Below are 18,741 nucleotides of genomic sequence, written 5' to 3'. Positions count from 1 at the left end.
GGGATTCACAATGGGAGAGACTGACATATGGAGCAAGCCTTTCTGGAAGACAGCATTGTGCTTAATCTTTCCTTTCCCTTGCTTTGGGAGATCTTCGGTGCAACTGGGTGGGCTGGTGAAGAAGCAGCAAGGTGGGCTGGTAGTGTAGCCAAGTTCAGTATCTACAAAGTAGTTGGAGATACTCTGGTATGAAGGCTACAAACCTTTGTGCTATTTTCTAAGGGACTGAGAGCTCCAACTCCTTAAAGAGGAAGTAAACCCTGTTGGGTTTTATTTCCACTTTTTTCCCCTGCTTTCCAAGTAAAAGCATAATGGTCTAGTATGCATTGCATACTAGACCATTATGTGACACTTACCTGCAAACAAAGCCTGTGCTATACAGGGAAAGCAGTAAAGGGTTTTACCATTAGTTACTTGTCCTGATGAAGTCCATGATGAAACTCATAGAGGTTGATTTACTAAAGGCAAAAAGACTATGCAAAGCACTCTGCAAGTGCAGTTGCTCCAGAGCTTAGTAAATGAAGTAAAATAAAAAAAAATGCATTTTTGCTTGCACATGATTGATTGATGGAAGACTGCAGAGCTTTTGCCAATTTATTAAGCTCTGGAGCAACTGCACTTGCAGAGTGCACAGTTTGCCATTAGTAAATCAACACCGTAGTGTGAGGTCCAGTGTCAGTAGGATGCGCTCACTGAGAGGTGCAGTGTGGTGCTCATCTCCCCCTAACATTGAATAACTGATCCTGTAGATTTTTAGCAGAGCTTCACTGCCGTTTTTGCAGCGCTATTCGCCCGCTAGTGGGGCGCTTTTAACCTCCGCTAGCGTTTAAAAAAGGGTAAAACCACCTGCAAAGCGCCACTGCATCGGCGCTTTGCCAGCGGTTCGGCGGAGCTGCCCATTGATTTCAGCGCCTCAAAGATGCGGCTTGCAGGACTTTTTTTTAGCATCCTGCCAGCGCACTGCTCCAGTGTGAAAGCCCTCGAGCTTTCACACTGGAGTTGAGAGGAGAGGCTCTTTCAGGGCGCTTTGCAGGTGCTATTTTTAGCTCTATAGCGCCTGCAAAGTACCTCAGTGTGAACGTAGCCTTGTATCTACCCTTTACATGTCATGTCTGAAACTATGAAGGACTCTCAATATAAATACAGTTAAAATATATAGGTGGATTCAGAAAGACTTAGGCCGGCGTATCAGTAGATACGCCGGCCTAAGTCTGAATTTGCACCGGCGCTAATTTAAGCGTATTCTGGAAACCAGATATGCTTAAATTAGGCTCAGATACAAGCGGCATAAGTGTCTTACACCGTCGTATCCTAAAGTGTAATTTTTAGGCTGACCGCTAGGTGGCGCTTCCATTGCACCCGACGCAGTACATATACGCCGTTTACATAACGCATTATCAGGCCTAAAGTTATTCCATCAAATAGCTGGAATAGTAATGTTAAGTATGGCCGTCGTTTGCGCATCGAAATTCGAAAATTTTACGTCGTTTGCGTAAGTCGTCCGTGAATAGGGATTTACGTCATTTACGTCCACGTCAAAACAAATAGGACCGTGCGGCGTACTTTGCCGCAATGCACATTGGGATATGTAGGCGGACGGCGCATGCGCCGTTCGTAAAATACGTCAATCACGTAAGGTCACCCCCCATTACCATAAAACACGCCCCCTCAGCTAAATTTGAATTAGGCGCCATTACGCCCCGCCCGATTTACGCTACGCCACCGTAACTTAGCAGGCAAGTACTTTGTGAATCACGTACTTGCCTCGCTAACTTACGGCGGCGTAGTGTAAACACGATACACTACGCCGCCGCAAAGTTAGGCTGGGCTTTCTGAATCCAGCTAATAGTATTTAAAAATCTGTCTGACTGTTTAGATGTTGAATTTTAAAGGAGCGGCAAGCCTACTGATCTCACAGGTTTGCTAATTTGACATAACACCGTTGCTTTGAAAAATCAAAACAGTCTGACGTATTTCAAAACACTGAATTTCACTATATAAGCTGAGTTTACTGTTAAATATAAGTCTAAAATGCTAGACTCCGGTGGGTGTAACAAGATGTCCGCTTGCCGCCTTCTCACTGTATCCTTACTGTGGACGAATGCGGGGTGTACCAAGATGGCGGCAACGGAACGTCACTTCAATTACATCATCTGACAAAACACCGGTCATACATGGGTCGAATTCAGAAATAATTTTCTTTCGAAAATCGTAACTAAGAATTTTTGTTCCATTAGTGGGCATCATCAACATTCGATTTTTGTGCGGCCATCAAATCTAAATGATAGTGCATGTTGGAAATTTTTTGAAAAGAAACTAATTTCTAATCAATGATGGGAGAATCGTGCGCAGCATATAATCGAAAAAGAAATGTGCACACGCTGTGACCTGGAAAGAAAAGAAGATTTCTGGCCACGAAAATTCTTGATGTGAAATTGAAGGCTTGGTTGGTTGAATTTCGAAAATCAATGGTGGCACCATTGGATCACAAAACCTACAAAATTTGGGATTTTCGAAAGAAGAAAATTAATTTGGAATTCGAAAAATTATAGCCTGCATAAGATTCTGATACACTCAATGCCACAAAGCCAAATGAACTCAAGTGAAATAAGATTTTTTTTTAAGCAGAAATTTAAGAAAAAACAGTCATAAAGTTTGGAAAAAATGTGCAAAAGTAAAAAAAAAATGTAAAATGTCATACACAAATAATTCCAAGAATTAACATTCTCTCTTACAGAAACTGTGTAGTACACAGATAACATTAGAAGAGGCATGCTAAGAATGTAATGGGAAAACAATTAAAATCTTCATTAAGTTTGCTGTCATCAGGCAGATGACTGTGAGAATGATGTGCAGTGAATCATCTGTCTTCTAACTTGTTGGTTTCTGTTTTCAACAAGGCTGATGTGAGCTACTATGTGCCGCCTGAAGGACCATTGTTTTCTGTTACCTACGAAAAAGTGAATGGGCTCTGTCCACTGGCACAGACTTCCTACAACAAGCTGCAATTCTCCATATATTATTGCAGGTACAGTGGAACCTCCGATTACGAGCATAATCCGTTCCAGGAGAATGCTCGTAATCCAAAGTACTCGCATATCAAAGCGAGTTTCCCCATTGAAGTTAATAAAAATAAAAATAATTAGTTCCGCATTGACTTCAATGGCATGCAATACCGCATGCGGCCAGAAGTGGGGGGAGGGGGTTGCCAGAGAGCCTCAGGAATGTCCGGAAAGGCCAGAGGACATCTTGGCTGACCTTGGAAAACCTCAGAAAGACTCCGTTCCCGATGTTTGCCAAGGTCAGCCGAGCTGTCCTAGGGCCTTTTTGTGCATTTCCGAACGGCGCCCCCCCTCGACCTCAGGCCATACGCAGCACTGCACACCGCTTTGGCCTGAATCCTGCTCATTTTGCGAGATAACACTCACAAACCGAGTTAGAATTTTTTAATTCAGTGCTTGTATTGCGAAACGCTCGTTAACTGCCTAAGGCCTCATACACACCAGCGGATCTGTCCGCTGCGTCCGCTACCGGATTTCTGTCTGATGGTTGTACACACCATCAGACAGAAATCTGCGCGGACACAATACGCGGTGACGTGGCCGCGTCGTCGCCGCGACGATGAGGCGGCGACCTGCGCGGCCCTGGAAGGTCAATGCTTCCACGCATGCGTCAAATCACTTCGACGCATGCGAGGGCTTTCGGCCGATCGGACATGTCCGGTGAGTCTGTTCAGACGACCGAACATGTCCGAACATGTCCGACGGACAGGCTTCCAGCGGACATGTTTCTTAGCATGCTAAGAAACATTTGTCCGCTGGAAACTGTCCGATCCGCCGGACCAGTTTCAGCGGACATGTTCGGTCGTGTGTACGGGGCCTTACTCGCAATCCGAGGTTCCACTGTACTTAACAAAAAAAATACAGAGGTGGGGGACACAGGTACTGTATCTCCCAGAGGTGTTAAATGCCAAAGAGTGTGATAGCAGTTGCAGTGCTGGAATAAAGTGAAGGCGGAGACATGGGCAACTGAAGTGGTAGGAATAACACTTTTTCCATTACAGAGAACTTCTCTTGAAATTTTCATTTTGTAGAATACACTTGTTTTAAAGTGCAAAAAAGGATTAACACTTTCTATTCTTAAAAATGTTCCCTCCCCCGTGGGCATAGACCACATAAGGGACATATTCAATTTTATTAACAATTCTATTTGTCAACCCTCTCTACCCATCCCGTTTTTATGTTCTCTGAGCTGAAAACTTCTTCAATCCTCACCATGCCCGTGTATTGAGTACCATAAACGTAAATGGGTGGAATTACAGAGTCCTAGGTCTGCATTTTAACTGGCTTCTGATGGTAAAGCCTGTGAACCTGCAAGTGCTCAGAGCTGTGTGATTCCGGGATCACTCAATGCAGGGAAGACTGGTGTTTGTCTCTCTCCTGCTTTATGTTATTGAGATCTAAGAGTGATAGTGGTTGAGTAGTTTATCAAAAGACACTAAGTAGGGCTTACATTACTCCACGAAAATGCTGTGTGTTATCAACCCACAACAGGACTAAGGATCTGTGTGCATTTCTAGCAATATCAACAGTTATTTTGCAGAATCTTGAAAGGGATACTACATGGAGAAATGTGCACGTATTACAGAAATGTACATCATATGTATTATTTTATTTTGCCCTGAAGTGCACTTTAAGGGTTCTATCGCAAGTAAAAAGAGTACGGCAAACGGATCGATGGCAACTAGAAAATGATTTGTATATCTGTTTGAGGTATGCAACTGGAATGGCGTAGAGAGCTTGGATCTATTACGACAATTGAGACCAAGTCCCCACTTAAGAAGGATAAAAAGGAGGAAATCCCAAGACACAGTGTCAAAGGATTTTCTGCAATCTAAAGCCTCGTACACACGATCAGATTTTCCAACGGGAATGGTGTGTTGACAGACGGTTGGCCTAAAATCCGACCGTTTGTATGCTCCATCGGACAACTGTTGTCAAATTTTTCATAGACAAATGATGGTTGGCAGGCTTTAAAATTTTCTGCAGACAACGGTCTGTTGTCCGATTTTCCGATCGTGTGTCCAAAGTAGAAACACACATGCTCGGAAGCAATGCTCGCCAAACACTACATTAGTAGAAGGTGCCCAAAGGGTGGCGCTAAAGAGCTGAAACACAACAGGAATTTTAACTATGTTCGTGTTTGTTGGGCAAAAATGGTGTGCCGTTCGTATGCAAGACAAGTTCCTGGCCAACACCCTTCGGACAATAGTCTGACGCTTTGTCTGCGGAAAATCCGATCCTGTGTACGAGGCTTTAGAAGCACAGTCAGGAGTTTGCAAGAAGACCGAGTTTCATTTCAGTCACAAAGTTAAAATAAAATAAATAAATCTACAAATGTATTCCTGTTAATTATGTGAATAATGAAATAAGGTATACAACGCTGTGGTTACCATAGCAACCCAGCAAATTATACCTACAGGCTATGACAGTAGCGCAGCGGTTATTTATCAAACAGTACCTCTATATATGAGTTATTATGAGAGGAATTTGAAGGATCAGCAGGGAATTATCTTGCATATCACTTGAGAACATTTTCTGTTCTAAATTGTAATTAATATCTACTCACAGCTGCATGACCAGATACAAATGACTGGGACTCTCATAGATATCTTCCAAGGCAACGATGTTCTCATGCTTGATTCTGCAGAAGAAGAAAAAAAAAAAAACAGCAAATGAGCTGCTTGGTAAATCATTGACTTTAACAAACAGTTCTACTTGACAGGAAGAATTATTTATCACTGTTATTGTTTAATCGCAGCTCTTCCCGTATTACCAGGTGGGTTTTCCCAAGAGACAAATGTAGAAATGGTAAACATTTTGAAAAAGTTGCTCTTTTCTTCATAGATTGTGCTGTGCACATGTATAACCCCATAGGATGCAACTTTATAATTATTATTAGAAATAATGTCACCTCAGAGTCCTTTGTGGATAACAAACCATGAGCTACCTACTTAAAGGGTCACTAAAGGAAAAACATTTTTAAGGTATTAAAGCGTTAGTAAAATGATTTTTTTTTTTCATTTAAAATACAAAACATGTTATACTTACCTCCACTGTGCAGTTCGTTTTGCACAGAGTGGCCCCGATCCTCGTCTTTTGGGGTCCCTCGACGGCTGTCTCTGGTCCTCCCCGCAAATACTCACCACAGTCATGCGAGAGCTCGCATGGTGGTCAGTAATTGCGGGCGCGCTCCCGTGATACAGCGAGCGGCCATAGCCGCTCGCTGTATCACTTGGCCCCGCCCCTCGGCGCGCCACGTCACTGGAGGATGTGATTGACAGCAGTGCCAGCCAATGGCTGCGCTGCTCTCAATCCATCCACTCTAGCCAATCAGCGGCCAGGCTGAGCGGCGAAGAGGATCTCTGGACCGCACAGGACTTTTGAGGTAAGTATAACGGGGGCTCGGGGGGGGGGGGCGGCAGCATCCGATGTTTTTTCACCTTAATGCATAGATTGCAGGTAAGTATTAACCTCTTTCTTATTTTAACAAAAAAATTATAAAAGGAAGCTTTAAAATCCCTTTAAAACCCTTGTCTATAAAACACTTTTTATTAAAACTTACAGTGTGTACATTTTTTTAGAGCTGCATGTGAGTCAGTTGGAGAGATTTCCCTTTAGACTCTGTGTACACTAAAAAAAATTGTAAGCTCCTAGAAGCTATTATGAGCCTTTTTTTCTGCTTCTGCCTAAAAGCCAATAGTGTTATTCTATGTGTCCATGCACACTATTTTATGCTAGAAGCATTTTTTAAGCTTCAGCATTTAGGAGCAGAAATACATTTATTTTTGTAGCGTTTTTGGGAGCGTTTTTCCAACAGAAACAAGCGCTAAATGCTCCTAAACGCTTCTAAAACGCTACTAAAATACTCCTAACAGCTCTTTTGTTTCTCTTCATGTACTGTAAAAATGCTAATGCTCCTAAACGCTACTAAAAAGTTACTACGAGCTGGCACAAAAACACTATTATCAGCGTTTTTCATCCAGAGTTTTTTTTACCAGGGCAACCGTGGTCATTTAAAGAGAGCTCAGACACCAATAAAAACTCACAGACGTTCTAAACGTCCCCTACTTTACTAAAAAGTCCCTGCTGGAGAGATTTATTATAACTTCCCATCACTTGAGGGCAGAGAGCAATAAAAACCCAATGGAGGTTTTTTGTTATGCCTCATAGGCCTCGTATACACGACCGAGGAACTTGTCGTAATTGAAACATCGTTTTCCTCGACGAGTTCCTTGTTAGGCTTGTTGAGAAACTTGACAAGCTTTCCTTGCGTACACACTGTCAAGACCAAATCTTCTCGTTCTCAAACGCGGTGACGTACAACACATACAATGGCAGGGGAAGTTTGATTCCACTGGCACAACCCTGGGGGCTGCTTTTGCTAATCTCATGTTACTGCGTGTTAAGTAAAAGTTTGGTAAGAGACGATTTGCACTTTTCAGATTGTTACAGCGTGACAAATGTGCTATCTCCATTACAAACGCTACTTTTACCGAAGGTGCGCTCCTGTCTCATACTTTATTCTGAGCATGCGCGGGTTTCTTAGCATACACACGATCGTATTTCTCGTCGAAAACCAGCCCGACGAGGAACACAACGAGGAAATTGAGACTCCCGTCGAGGAAAAAGAGAACTTGTTCTCTTTTTTCCTCGTCGAGTTCCTCGACAGTTTCCTCGATGAAAAACATACACACGACTGTTTTCCTCGGCAAAAAAGCTCTCCCACCAAGTTTCTTGATGGATTCTATAGAGGAAAACGGTCGTGTGTACGAGGCCATACACACGACCAGTTTTCCCATCGGGAAAAATGGCATGACAGCTTTTGATCGGGAAAATTGGCCGTGTTTATGCTCCATGGCAGTTTTCCCGACAGGTAAATCCCGGCGGTCTTTTTCCCGGCAGTTTCCCTATGGGAAAAGCTCTCACCGCAGTTTTCCCCGATAGGAAAACCTCTGGTGTGTACATGGGGAAAGTGACCGGGCAGGTTCACGTTTTTTCCCCCCGGGATTCCCAGCGGACTTCCCGTGTGTACGGGGCATGAGAGTTTAGCCTCAGGATACCTTGATACATGAGAAAAAATATTTGTTGTCCACAAACCCAAAACAGCACCATACTTGATATACATTAAATATATATACAGTATATACTTTTTTTTTTCTTATAGTAGCATGTGGCATTTTTAAATACATAAAGAAAGATACACAACATGAATGAATGTTAGAAAGATTTTTCTCAGTAAGCAGATACGATAGAGCAACAGATGGATAAGGTAAGTGGATCTCGGCACTGTATAAAATATGCAAATATGTACTAGTCACAGTGCTGAAAAATAAAGTTTGTTTATAACTGGCAAAGTCTAACTGGCAGGCATATACAAATCTAAGTATGTTTTCTAGCTCTGCAGTTCTGTTTGAAGAAAGCTGCCTGCCTGTATTCTGCCTACAGCTGACAGCATGAAATGTGGGCATGAAGCTCGACTAGTCTTACTCCTGAGATTCCTCATGCAGCATACAACCATCCACCCACAAGTGTGGAGAAAGTGATCATCATCTGGGAGTGAAACGGTATACTGGATTTGGCTGCAGAGATCCTGAAAAATCTAAAACCATCACATTTATTTCACAGGCACACAAATTCTGTTCCTGTGTTGATGCGTTGCTTGCTCTTTGTCCTGTTCTTTAACTGTGTTAATGTGGTGGTCACTATCTGTAGTTGTGGCCTCTCCCTGGAGATAGTTGTGGTCAGTTTTAGTCTACTTATGGTTGCTCTATGACTGTATCAGCTGTCTTATGCCACGTACACACGATCTGTCCATCCGATGAGAACGGAAAGATGGACCGTTTTCATCGGTTAACCGATGAAGCTGACTGATGGTCCGTCGCGCCTACACACCATCGGTTAAAAAAACGATCGTGTCAGAACGCGGTGACGTAAAACACAACGACGTGCTGAAAAAAAACAAAGTTCAATGCTTCCAAGCATGCGTCGACTTGATTCTGAGCATGCGTGGATTTTTAACCGATGGTTGTGCCTACTAACGATCGGTTTTGACCTATCGGTTAGGAATTCATCGGTTAAATTTAAAGCAAGTTGGCTTTTTTTTAACCGATGGTTAAATAACCTATGGGGCCCACACATGATCGTTGTCATCTGGTTAACCTATCGTGTGTACGAGGCCTCTTCTCTTCTCAAGAGAGAATAAATTCAGTTCCTCTAATCTTTCCTCATAGCTGTAGATGTATCTGTATTTCTAACTCCTTATTTTGTTGCTGTCATCTGACTTCCTGTTAGTGTGGCTCCTCCTTCAATGCCCTCTGTGAGGTCCTCTTCTTTCCCCCTGACCGTTGTCCTCTGTTTAACCCATCGTGTGTACGAGGCCTTATTAGTTCTGTAGGGTTGCTTTATGATAATATCAGTTGTCGACTTTAGTCCGTAGCATTTAGTCTCTGCATCATGGCTGCATCATCTGTCATCTTTGTTTTATAGTGTTCAGTCTCTGTACCGTGGTTTCTCTCTGACAGTATCAACTGTCATCTTTGTTCTGTAGTGTTCATTCTATGGGGTTTATTTACTAAAACTGAAGAGTGCAAAATCTGGTGCAACTGTATATGGTAGCTAATCAGCTTCCAACGTCAGCTTGCTCAGTTAAAGCAGAGTTTCACTCAAAAATGGAAGCTCCGCTTATCTGCCTCCTCTGGTGCCACATTTGACACATACATATAAGTTTTTTTTATTTTTTAGCAGTCGTTTATTAAGGAAAAGTTGAGACTCCTAGGTACAGTTGCTCGTACCAAAGCCATGTCGGTCTTCCGTTTGTTCCCCTGCTGGGGTTACCTGTTGCTCCGCCTCCTCAGCTCCCAAGCTGGATGTTTGTTGCTGCCGTCGCCTGTGGAGTCAGTGAATGAGAACCTGGCCCAACCCACTGGTGAGTATGGGGGTCTCACACTTAGACTCCTATGACCATTCACCTCCCTACCAATGTTGTGCAACATATATTTACTTGGTTTACTACTTGTATTGCAGATATAGTAAAGCATCTAATCCTGAAGAAGCGCGCGTGGTCTCGGTAAAGGTGTTGGGTACTACTGACGCTTGTATATCATTTTGATGCTTGTATACAGTTTCTTATATATGATTTATTTACCAATATATGTGGATAGTTTTCTCTTCACACGATGGGCCAGATTCATGTACAATGGTGCAGATTTGCACCGGCGTGGTGCATCATTTTTAGACTACACCGGTCCAGCGCGGAGCGGCAGTTAGGTGATTCAAGAAACTTTTTTTGTCTACGATGCCCCAGCGGGGCGGATTTTAGACGGCGTAAGGCCAAATGGGAGTCACCCTATGCTAATGAAGTGCCGACCGTGGCGCAGGGGTCACGCCGGGGCGCATCTTAGACCGCACATGCTCAGTGACATCCAGGGGTAAATGCCCCAATCTGCACATGCTCAGAACTGCGCCCTGGCGTGACCCCTGAGCTACGCCGGCCCACTACCAACGCCCAGTCCATAAATCAGCCCAGACTTCCGCCCTGCAGGTGCAAATGTACTGAAGCTTTTTTTTTCCAAGCTAGGTCACTTGATGTGTTGTCCAGCAAGTGTTGTTGCTCAGCTCGTCTGTAACGCTGCTGCTTTAGCTGCTCTCCAGCTGACCTGTGCAAGTCTGGTGCAAAATTACCCCTGCTTTTATGAGGGGTAACTTGGCGCCGGAAATTTCAGTTCCGCGCACCGGGAGTAGCCTGCGCCGGTCAAACTTAGGTTGCTGAATCGGCCCAAAAACCTCATTTGCATATTTAAAACACAAGAACCATGGCCGCGCCAGATCGGACCGGCGTAAATCTGCGCCAACGCCGCAGCGGCGTGGAAATGTTACACCAAGGCGATGAAGTCTATTTGGAGACGTAATCTGGGTCTCTGGGTACGGCGCAGCGATCCGCTGGCGCAAATCTGCACTTACGCCGCGCATCTCCCAAAAAAACGGTGTAAGTGCTACATGAATCTGCCCCAGTATGTATACCTTATCAGCCTGCGTTTACTGCTGTTGTGTTTTACATGCATGAAAATTTGTAATAAATTGATATTTTTTATATACTCATGATATGTTCCTTGGCCAACCATACTCACCTCATTCAAAGTCCCAGGGCGAATCCTATGTATTGTATTGGGGATGGAGATGATGTTGGCGTGACACCAGACCTTCTATTATGTTTCCGTTCCCACTTCCGGGAGACCTTGCCGCATGAAGTTCAACCCCCCTCCTCCTTTCCCCACTGCCGGGCCATTCAGAAAGCGCAGCGTGCTTGGTGCATGTGCAATAGGGAACCAGCTGTGAAGCTGCAAGGCTTCACTGCCAGTTTCCCTTACAAGGAATGTCGGCGACAGCACCCAAGAGCCAATTGAAAACATTGCAGGACCCTGGACAGGTAAGTATCCTAATATTAAAGTGTTTGTAGCTGCTGACTTTATTTTTGGAGGGGGCTGGAGCGCCGCTTTAACCACTTAAGGACCCCTTCACGCCGATATACGTCGGCAGAATGGCACGGCTGGGCACAATCACGTACCTGTACGTGTCTCTTTAAGCCCAGCCGTGGGGTCGCGAGCGGGCCTAAGCTCTGTGACCGCGCCCGCGGGACCTGATCGCCGCCGGTGTCCTCAGATCCGTCACCGGAGCTGAAGAACGGGGAGAGGTGTGTGTAAACACACCTTCCCTGTTCTTCACTGTGGCAGTGTCATTGATCGTCTTTTCCCTGATATAGGGAAAGGCGATCAATGATGTCACACATCAAGCCCTGCCCCCCTACAGTTAGAAACACATATGAGGTCACACTTAACCCCTACAGTGCCCCCTAGTGGTTAACTTCTAAACTGCAATTGTCATTTTCACAGTAAACAGTGCATTTTTATAGCACTTTTTGCTGTGAAAATGACAATGGTCCCAAAAATGTGTCTAAATTGTCCGATGTGTCCGCCATAATGTCGCAGTCATGAAAAAAAAAACGCTGATCGCCGCCATTAGTAGTAAAAAAAAAATTATTAATAAAAATGCAATAAAACGCTATAAATTTTGCGCAAACCAATGGATAAACGCTTATTGCGATTTTTTTTACCAAAAATATGTAGAAGAATACGTATCGGCCTAAACTGAGGGAAAATTAAGTTTTTTTTAGATATTTTTGGGGGATATTTATTATAGCAAAAAGTAAAAAATATTGCATTTTTTCATAATTGTCGCTCTATTTTTGTTTATAGTGCAAAAAAAACTAAACGCAAAGGTGATCAAATACCACCAAAAGAAAGCTCTATTTGTGGGGAAAAAAGGACGCCAATTTTGTTTGGGAGCCACGTCGCATGACCGTGAAATTTTCAGTTAAAGCGACGCAGTGCTGAATCGCAAAAAGGGGCAAGGTCCTTAACCTGCATAATGGTCCAGGTCTTAAATGGTTAAGCTTGGACAAAAAAGAAAACTGGAAGCTGCACCAGATTTTGCACACTCCAGTCTTAGTAAATCTACCCCTATGTGTCATAGTTGCTATCTCATCATATCATCTATCATCTTTGTTCTGTAGTGTTCAATCTCTGTGCCATGGCTTCTCTCTGATCATATCATCTATCATCTTTGCTCTGTAGTGTTCAGTCTCTGTTATGATTGCTCTCTGATGGTATCAGCTGTCATCTTTGTTCTCTAATGTTCAGTCTCTGTGTCATGGTTGCTCTCTGACAGTATCAGCTGTCATCTTGGTTCTGTAGTGTGAACAAATAAATTTAGCCTCTAAAGCAATAAATGTAGTGACAAGGAAATAAGAAATTGTACCATCATCCAGAGATTAGAGATGTAGGCCCGGATTCACGTAGCACTTACGCTGGCGTATCTCGAGATATGCCGCGTAAGTGTCAATGTGCGCCGTCGTATCTATGCGCCGTGCCCATAGAACTAGATACGCCTGAAAATAGGCTTCATCCGACCGACTTAAGTTTCCTACGCCGTCGTATCGTGGGCGCATATTTACGCTGGCCCCAAGGGGCGCTTCCATTGATTTACGAATTGAATATGCAAATGAGGGAGATACGCTGATTCACGAACGTACTTGCGCCCGGCGTATTCATATACGCGGTTTACGTAAGTCGTACGTCCGGCGTAAAGGTAAGCCTCATAAAGCAGGTGTAAGTTATGTTAAGGTATGGACCAGGGAACAGCTGTCGGATTTTACGTCGTTTACGTAGTAGTAGTACGTGAATAGGGCTGGGCGTAGGTTACGTCACGTCGTAGGCAGTGATGCGGCGTATGTTATGGAGTATTTTAAACGTGATTCTGAGCATGCGCACTGGGATGCGTCCACGGTACGGCATGGGGGTCACGCTTCATTTAAATGGATCACGCCCACCTTCCACCTACTTTGAATTAGGCGGGCTTACGCCGAGGAATTTACGTTACGCTGGCGCAACGTTGGGAGCAAGTGCTTTGTGAATACTCTTCTTGCCTCTCTGTGTTACGTCGGCGTAGCGCATATGAGATGCGCTACGCCGGCAGAAATATGCGCCGATCTACGTGAATCCGGGCCGTAGTGTTCAGTTTCTGCTTCTAGCTGTTTTTACCAGTCTGTATCATAGACAAGCTTCAGCAGGTGTTAAAAGTAGTGCATGTTTTGGCATTGCTGCAGTGTTAATTTTGAGTCATAGTCTTTTTTTGAGTCATAGTCTTTTGACTAAAATGCCATTTTAGTTTTAGTCGTATTTTAGTCATTATAATTGTTTTAGTCGTATTTTAGTTGACTAAAATAGCTTTAATTTAGTCCCCACCGGGAGAAGACAGTGATTATCGCTAGCGGCAATAGCAGCCATTTGTGATAATTGGAAGCGAATCTGGCAGTCTGGTTGTACCCAAGCTGATCGATCGATCAACTTGGTACATTCAACCTGCCCATTATTGGTTTGAATCTCGGCCGGTTCATCAGATTCGAATTGTGCATGGCCGGCCTAACAAATTCAAGCTGAACTCCAGCACTTAACAAGCAAATGTTTTTTTTCCTTTTGGGTTACAGGTTTTACATAAATTAATAAAGGCTGATCATTATAAGCACCCCTGTCAGTGTTAAATAGTTTATCTCAACCTCTAACTGCTATTTTTGCTAGGCAGCTTAGGCTGTTAACCACTTAAGCCCCGGACCATATTGCTGGTCAAAGACCAGAGCACTTTTTGCGATTCAGCATTGCGTCGCTTTAACTGACAATTGCGCGGTCTTACAACGTGGCTCCCAAACAAAATTGGCGGCATTTTTTTCCCACAAATAGAGCTTTCTTTTGGTGGTATTTGATCACCTCTGCGGTTTTTAGTTTTTGCGCTATAAACAAAAATACAGCGACAATTTTGAAAAAAATTAATATTTTTTACCTTTTACCACAATAAATATCTCCCAAAAATATATATAAATTTTCTTTGTTCCTCAGTTTAGGCCGATACGTATTCTTCTACATATTTTCCGTAAAAAAAAATTGCAATAAGCGTTTATTGATTGGGTTGCGCAAAAGTTATAGCGTTTACAAAATAGGGGGTAGTTTTATGGCATTTTTATTAATATTTTTTTTTTACTAGTAATGGCAGTGATCAGCGATTTTTTTTCGGTACTGCGACATTATGGCGGACACTTCGGACACTTTTGACACATTTTTGGGACCATTGGCATTTTTATAGCGATCAGTGCTATAAAAGTGCATTGATTACTATAAAAATGCCACTGGCAGGGAAGGGGTTAACGATAGGGGGGCAGGGAAGGGGTTAAGTATGTTCCCTGGGTGTGTTCTAACTGTAGGGGGGGTGGACTCACTAGGGGAAATGACTGATCGCTGTTCACACATTGTATGAACAGACAGTCAGGCATTTCTACACACACAGCTCCCGATCCCCGTTCTGTAACGAGCGATCGCGGGTGCCCGGTGGTGATCGCGACTGCCTGGCACGCACGCGGGAGTCACCCTAGTGGCCGCTTCGAGAGCCAACGTTATACTACGTGCTCTCGCACAGGAGAGCCGACCTGCCGCCGTAGAGCTGCGGCGGCTGGTCGGCATGTAGTTAAAGGAAGCTGAAAAAACAGACTAAGGGCCCTTTCACACGGGGCGGATCGTATGTCCGCTTTTTCATCCATCCGTGTACGGATGAAAAAGGGACATACATTGGTCCCTATGACATCGTGGGTGTCAGCGGATGAACATCCGCTGACACCCGATCTTGCCCGGTTCCGCATTCCTCCGATTCTGCAGACGGAGGAAAACCCTATTTTTACATCCATCTGCGGATCGGATTGGGTGAACACGGACAGACGGTCCGTGTTCATCCGATCCCCCCATAGGGGAGAGCAGAGAAAAGACAGGGCGGTCCCTGCACAGTGTGTGGGGACTGCCCTATCATCCGCCGGCTCAGCAGGGATCAACGGAGCGATCCCCACTGAGCAAGCGGAGGTTCACGGGGCGGATCATTGCTGATCCGCCCCGTGTGAAAGGGCCCTTACTGACCAGATCAACACGTGAAAATAAAGGAAAAAAATAACTTGGGTTTAATACCACTTTAAGTGCCTGCACAGAAAAACATCTGCAAATTATATACCACTTTAGAAGATAGATAAACACCCTTAGTTGTTTTTTTTTTACATGTCTACATTTTTTTTTGAATATCCATATGAGGCCACCAGGCTATGACACTGAAGCTCAAGGAATAATGCCTTTAAGACTTGTATGTACATTAGGCAGCAAAGACCAAACCACATACAATTTATTTTTCATGCCTTAAGGTTTGTAAATTTGCCAGAGATCTGAAGAAGCAGGCCCACTGGAAATTGCAGAATCTGACATCAAAGACCAGCGCTGCCATGAGAAAAAAATAACTGTGCTGTGCTAATCCCTTTAGTTTCCACAAAACATTTAAGTCAATGCAGAATATGTTTGTGGGGCATTCAATTTACATTTCTTATGACTATGGCCGTTTAACCCATCCGAGTGAAAGCTCAGAGGAATAAAGACACAAATGAATAAGGATAAATATATTTGTACAAATAGGCGAAAGCCAAGATAATGGTCATTTCTTGCAGGCATGTATGTGTAAATAGGCAGTCACTCTTGTTTGTACGTTTATAATCATAAAAATGCAGGGGAAAATAATTATATCATTGCGATAAACGTGCACCAGCAAATATAAAAACAAACAATAACAATCAATCCCTTTATTCGACACATATTATTATTATTATTATTATAATACAGGATTTATATAGCGCCAACAGTTTGCGCAGTGCTTTACAACATGTGGGGCAGACGGTACAGTTACATTACGATTCAATGCAGGAGGAATCAGAGGGCCTTGCTTGTTTTAAGCTTACAATCTAGGAGGCAGGGTCAAGTTATACAAACAGTAATAACTGTGGGGGGTGAACTGATGGAGAACATAAAAGTATAGTTGTTAGTAGACATGTCCATTCGTTTTCGTCTGAATGCATTTTCGTCCGAATTTCGGGTATTTTCATTATCGTTTTAACAAACGAAAACGAAAGTGCAAAATCCGAAATCCGAAAGATCCGACATAAAAAAATGCTTTATTTTTGTTTTCGTTGCTACAACAGTTCAATATAGATAGGAGATTCGACATGACGCTGACAATAGCAGTCTGTGTATCGAATCTGCGGTCGAATATGCCTAACCTAACTATTAGTCCAAGATTATTCTACATAGAGAGGAAAGATTCGACATAGAGGCCCCATACACACCATAGAATCTATCCGCAGATAAATCCCATCAAATGGGTTTCTGCGGATAGATTCTATGGTGTGTACACTCCGTCGGATATTTTTCCGCGGATAAATCTCCCCTGGGATGGATTTCCAGCAGATGGATATTTGCTGACATGCTCAACAAATCCATCTGCTGGAATCCATTCCAACGGATGGATCCGCTCGTCTGTACAGACTTACCGGATCCATCCGTCCAAAGGGATTCCCCGCACGCGTCGTAATGATTTGACGCATGCGTGGAATTCCTTATATGACAGCGTCGCGCCCGTCGCCGCGTCATAATAGCAGCGACGGCGCGACACGTCATCGGCAGAGGATTTCAGCGCGGATTTCAATGCGATGGTGTGTACACGCAATCGCATAGAAATCTTCTGAAATCCTCGAGAGGATTTATCCGCGGATACGGTCCGCTGGACCGTATCTGCGGATAAATCCTCTCGTGTGTATGGGGCCAGAGAGAAAAGATTCGACATTAGAGAGACAGTGTTGGGGTAGACCATTTGACGTGAACGACAAAGATTTGACGAAGCAGCGAAAAACATACAAACGTTGAATCTGTCATTGAAGGCTTATGGTGTCTGTTGAATGTTCTAAGATTATTTGATAGAGCAACTAAACTGTACGACGCCGCAATCATACATTTCCGGTCAAATGCTCGGCCCATAGGCTATAGAAGAATTTGAATGTTGGTTGACTAGTAATAATAGTTTATAAATATAATTATTACTACTGTCATACAACATTAGAATTCTTCTATAGCTTGTAGGCAGAACATTCGACCGGAAATGTACAATTGCGGCATCGTAACAGTTTAGCTGCTCCGTCAAATCTTCTTAGAACATTCGACCATATGCCTTCAATGACAGAGTCGACCTTAATTAATTCGGATTTTCAGACGAATACTTTTTTTAACGAAACAAAATAAATAAAAAACGAATTTCGGGAGTAACTAAATTAATAAATTTTTCGGACGAAAACGAAATTCCGAAACAAAATATTTCAGTGTGCACATGTATAGTTGTTTGCGGGGCAGAATAGGCTTCTCTGAAAAAGAGGGTTTTCAGGGCTCGTCTAAAAGCAAATAGAGTAGGATACAGTCAGACAGATTGGGGTAGGGAGTTCCATAGAATAAGAGATATTCGGGAAAAGTCCTGGAGGCGAGCATGGGAGGAGGTGACAAGGGAGCTAGAGAGCAGGAGGTCTTGGGAGGAACGAAGAGAACGAGTAGGTTGATATTTGGAGACTAGGTCAGTGATGTAGCTGGGGGACGAGTTGTGGATGGCTTTGTAAGTTGTTGTAAGAAATTTTAATTAAATTCATTGGGTGAGTGATAGCCAATGGAGGGATTGACAGAGAGGGGTAGCAGACACTGAACGGTTGGTAAGGTGGATGAGCCTGGCAGCAGCATTCATGATGGATTGAAGGTAGGACAGCCTATGTAAAGGTGATCCCTTAAGTAGGGAGTTGCAGTGGCTGAGGCAGGAGATGACCAGGGAGTGAACTAGGAGCTTTGTGGTGTCATCGTTTTGGAAGGGGTATATTTTGGAGATGTTGCGGAGATTGAGGAGGCAGGATTTAGACAGTGATTGGCCGTGAGTCCAGGATTACACCTAGATTCTTGGCATGTGGGGACGGCCTGATAGTAGCGCTATCAATCTTGACAGAGAAATCAGGGGAAGAGGCACGTGGGGGGAGGAAAAATTACAAGCTCGGTTTCGGATAGATTGCATTTGAAGAAGTGTTGTGACATCCAGGCTGATATGTCTGTTAGTAAATTAGTGATGCGTAAGGAGACTGAAGGAGTGAGCTAAGGGGTAGAGAGATATATTTGGGTGTCGTAAGCGTAAAGATGGTATTGTAAGCCATGGAAGGCTAGCTGACCCTGGGAGGAGGTGTAGATAG

The 18,741-nt window shown here is 43.7% G+C and overlaps 1 protein-coding gene across 1 annotated transcript in view; it reads right to left on the bottom strand.

Moving 5' to 3' along the window:
* CAMK1D (calcium/calmodulin dependent protein kinase ID) overlaps positions 1-18,741 on the bottom strand; it is a 404,427-nt gene that overhangs the window by 96,499 nt on the left and 289,187 nt on the right. Inside the window, exon 3 of the mRNA XM_040343402.1 lies at positions 5,629-5,703. Within this exon, the coding sequence (XP_040199336.1) occupies positions 5,629-5,703 (75 nt within the window). The remainder of the gene's footprint in view (positions 1-5,628; positions 5,704-18,741) is intronic.

The sequence above is a fragment of the Rana temporaria genome, chromosome 3 (genome assembly GCF_905171775.1).
Source record: "Rana temporaria chromosome 3, aRanTem1.1, whole genome shotgun sequence".
Taxonomy (NCBI): domain Eukaryota; kingdom Metazoa; phylum Chordata; class Amphibia; order Anura; family Ranidae; genus Rana; species Rana temporaria.
This window is presented reverse-complemented; position numbering and strand designations above follow the sequence as displayed.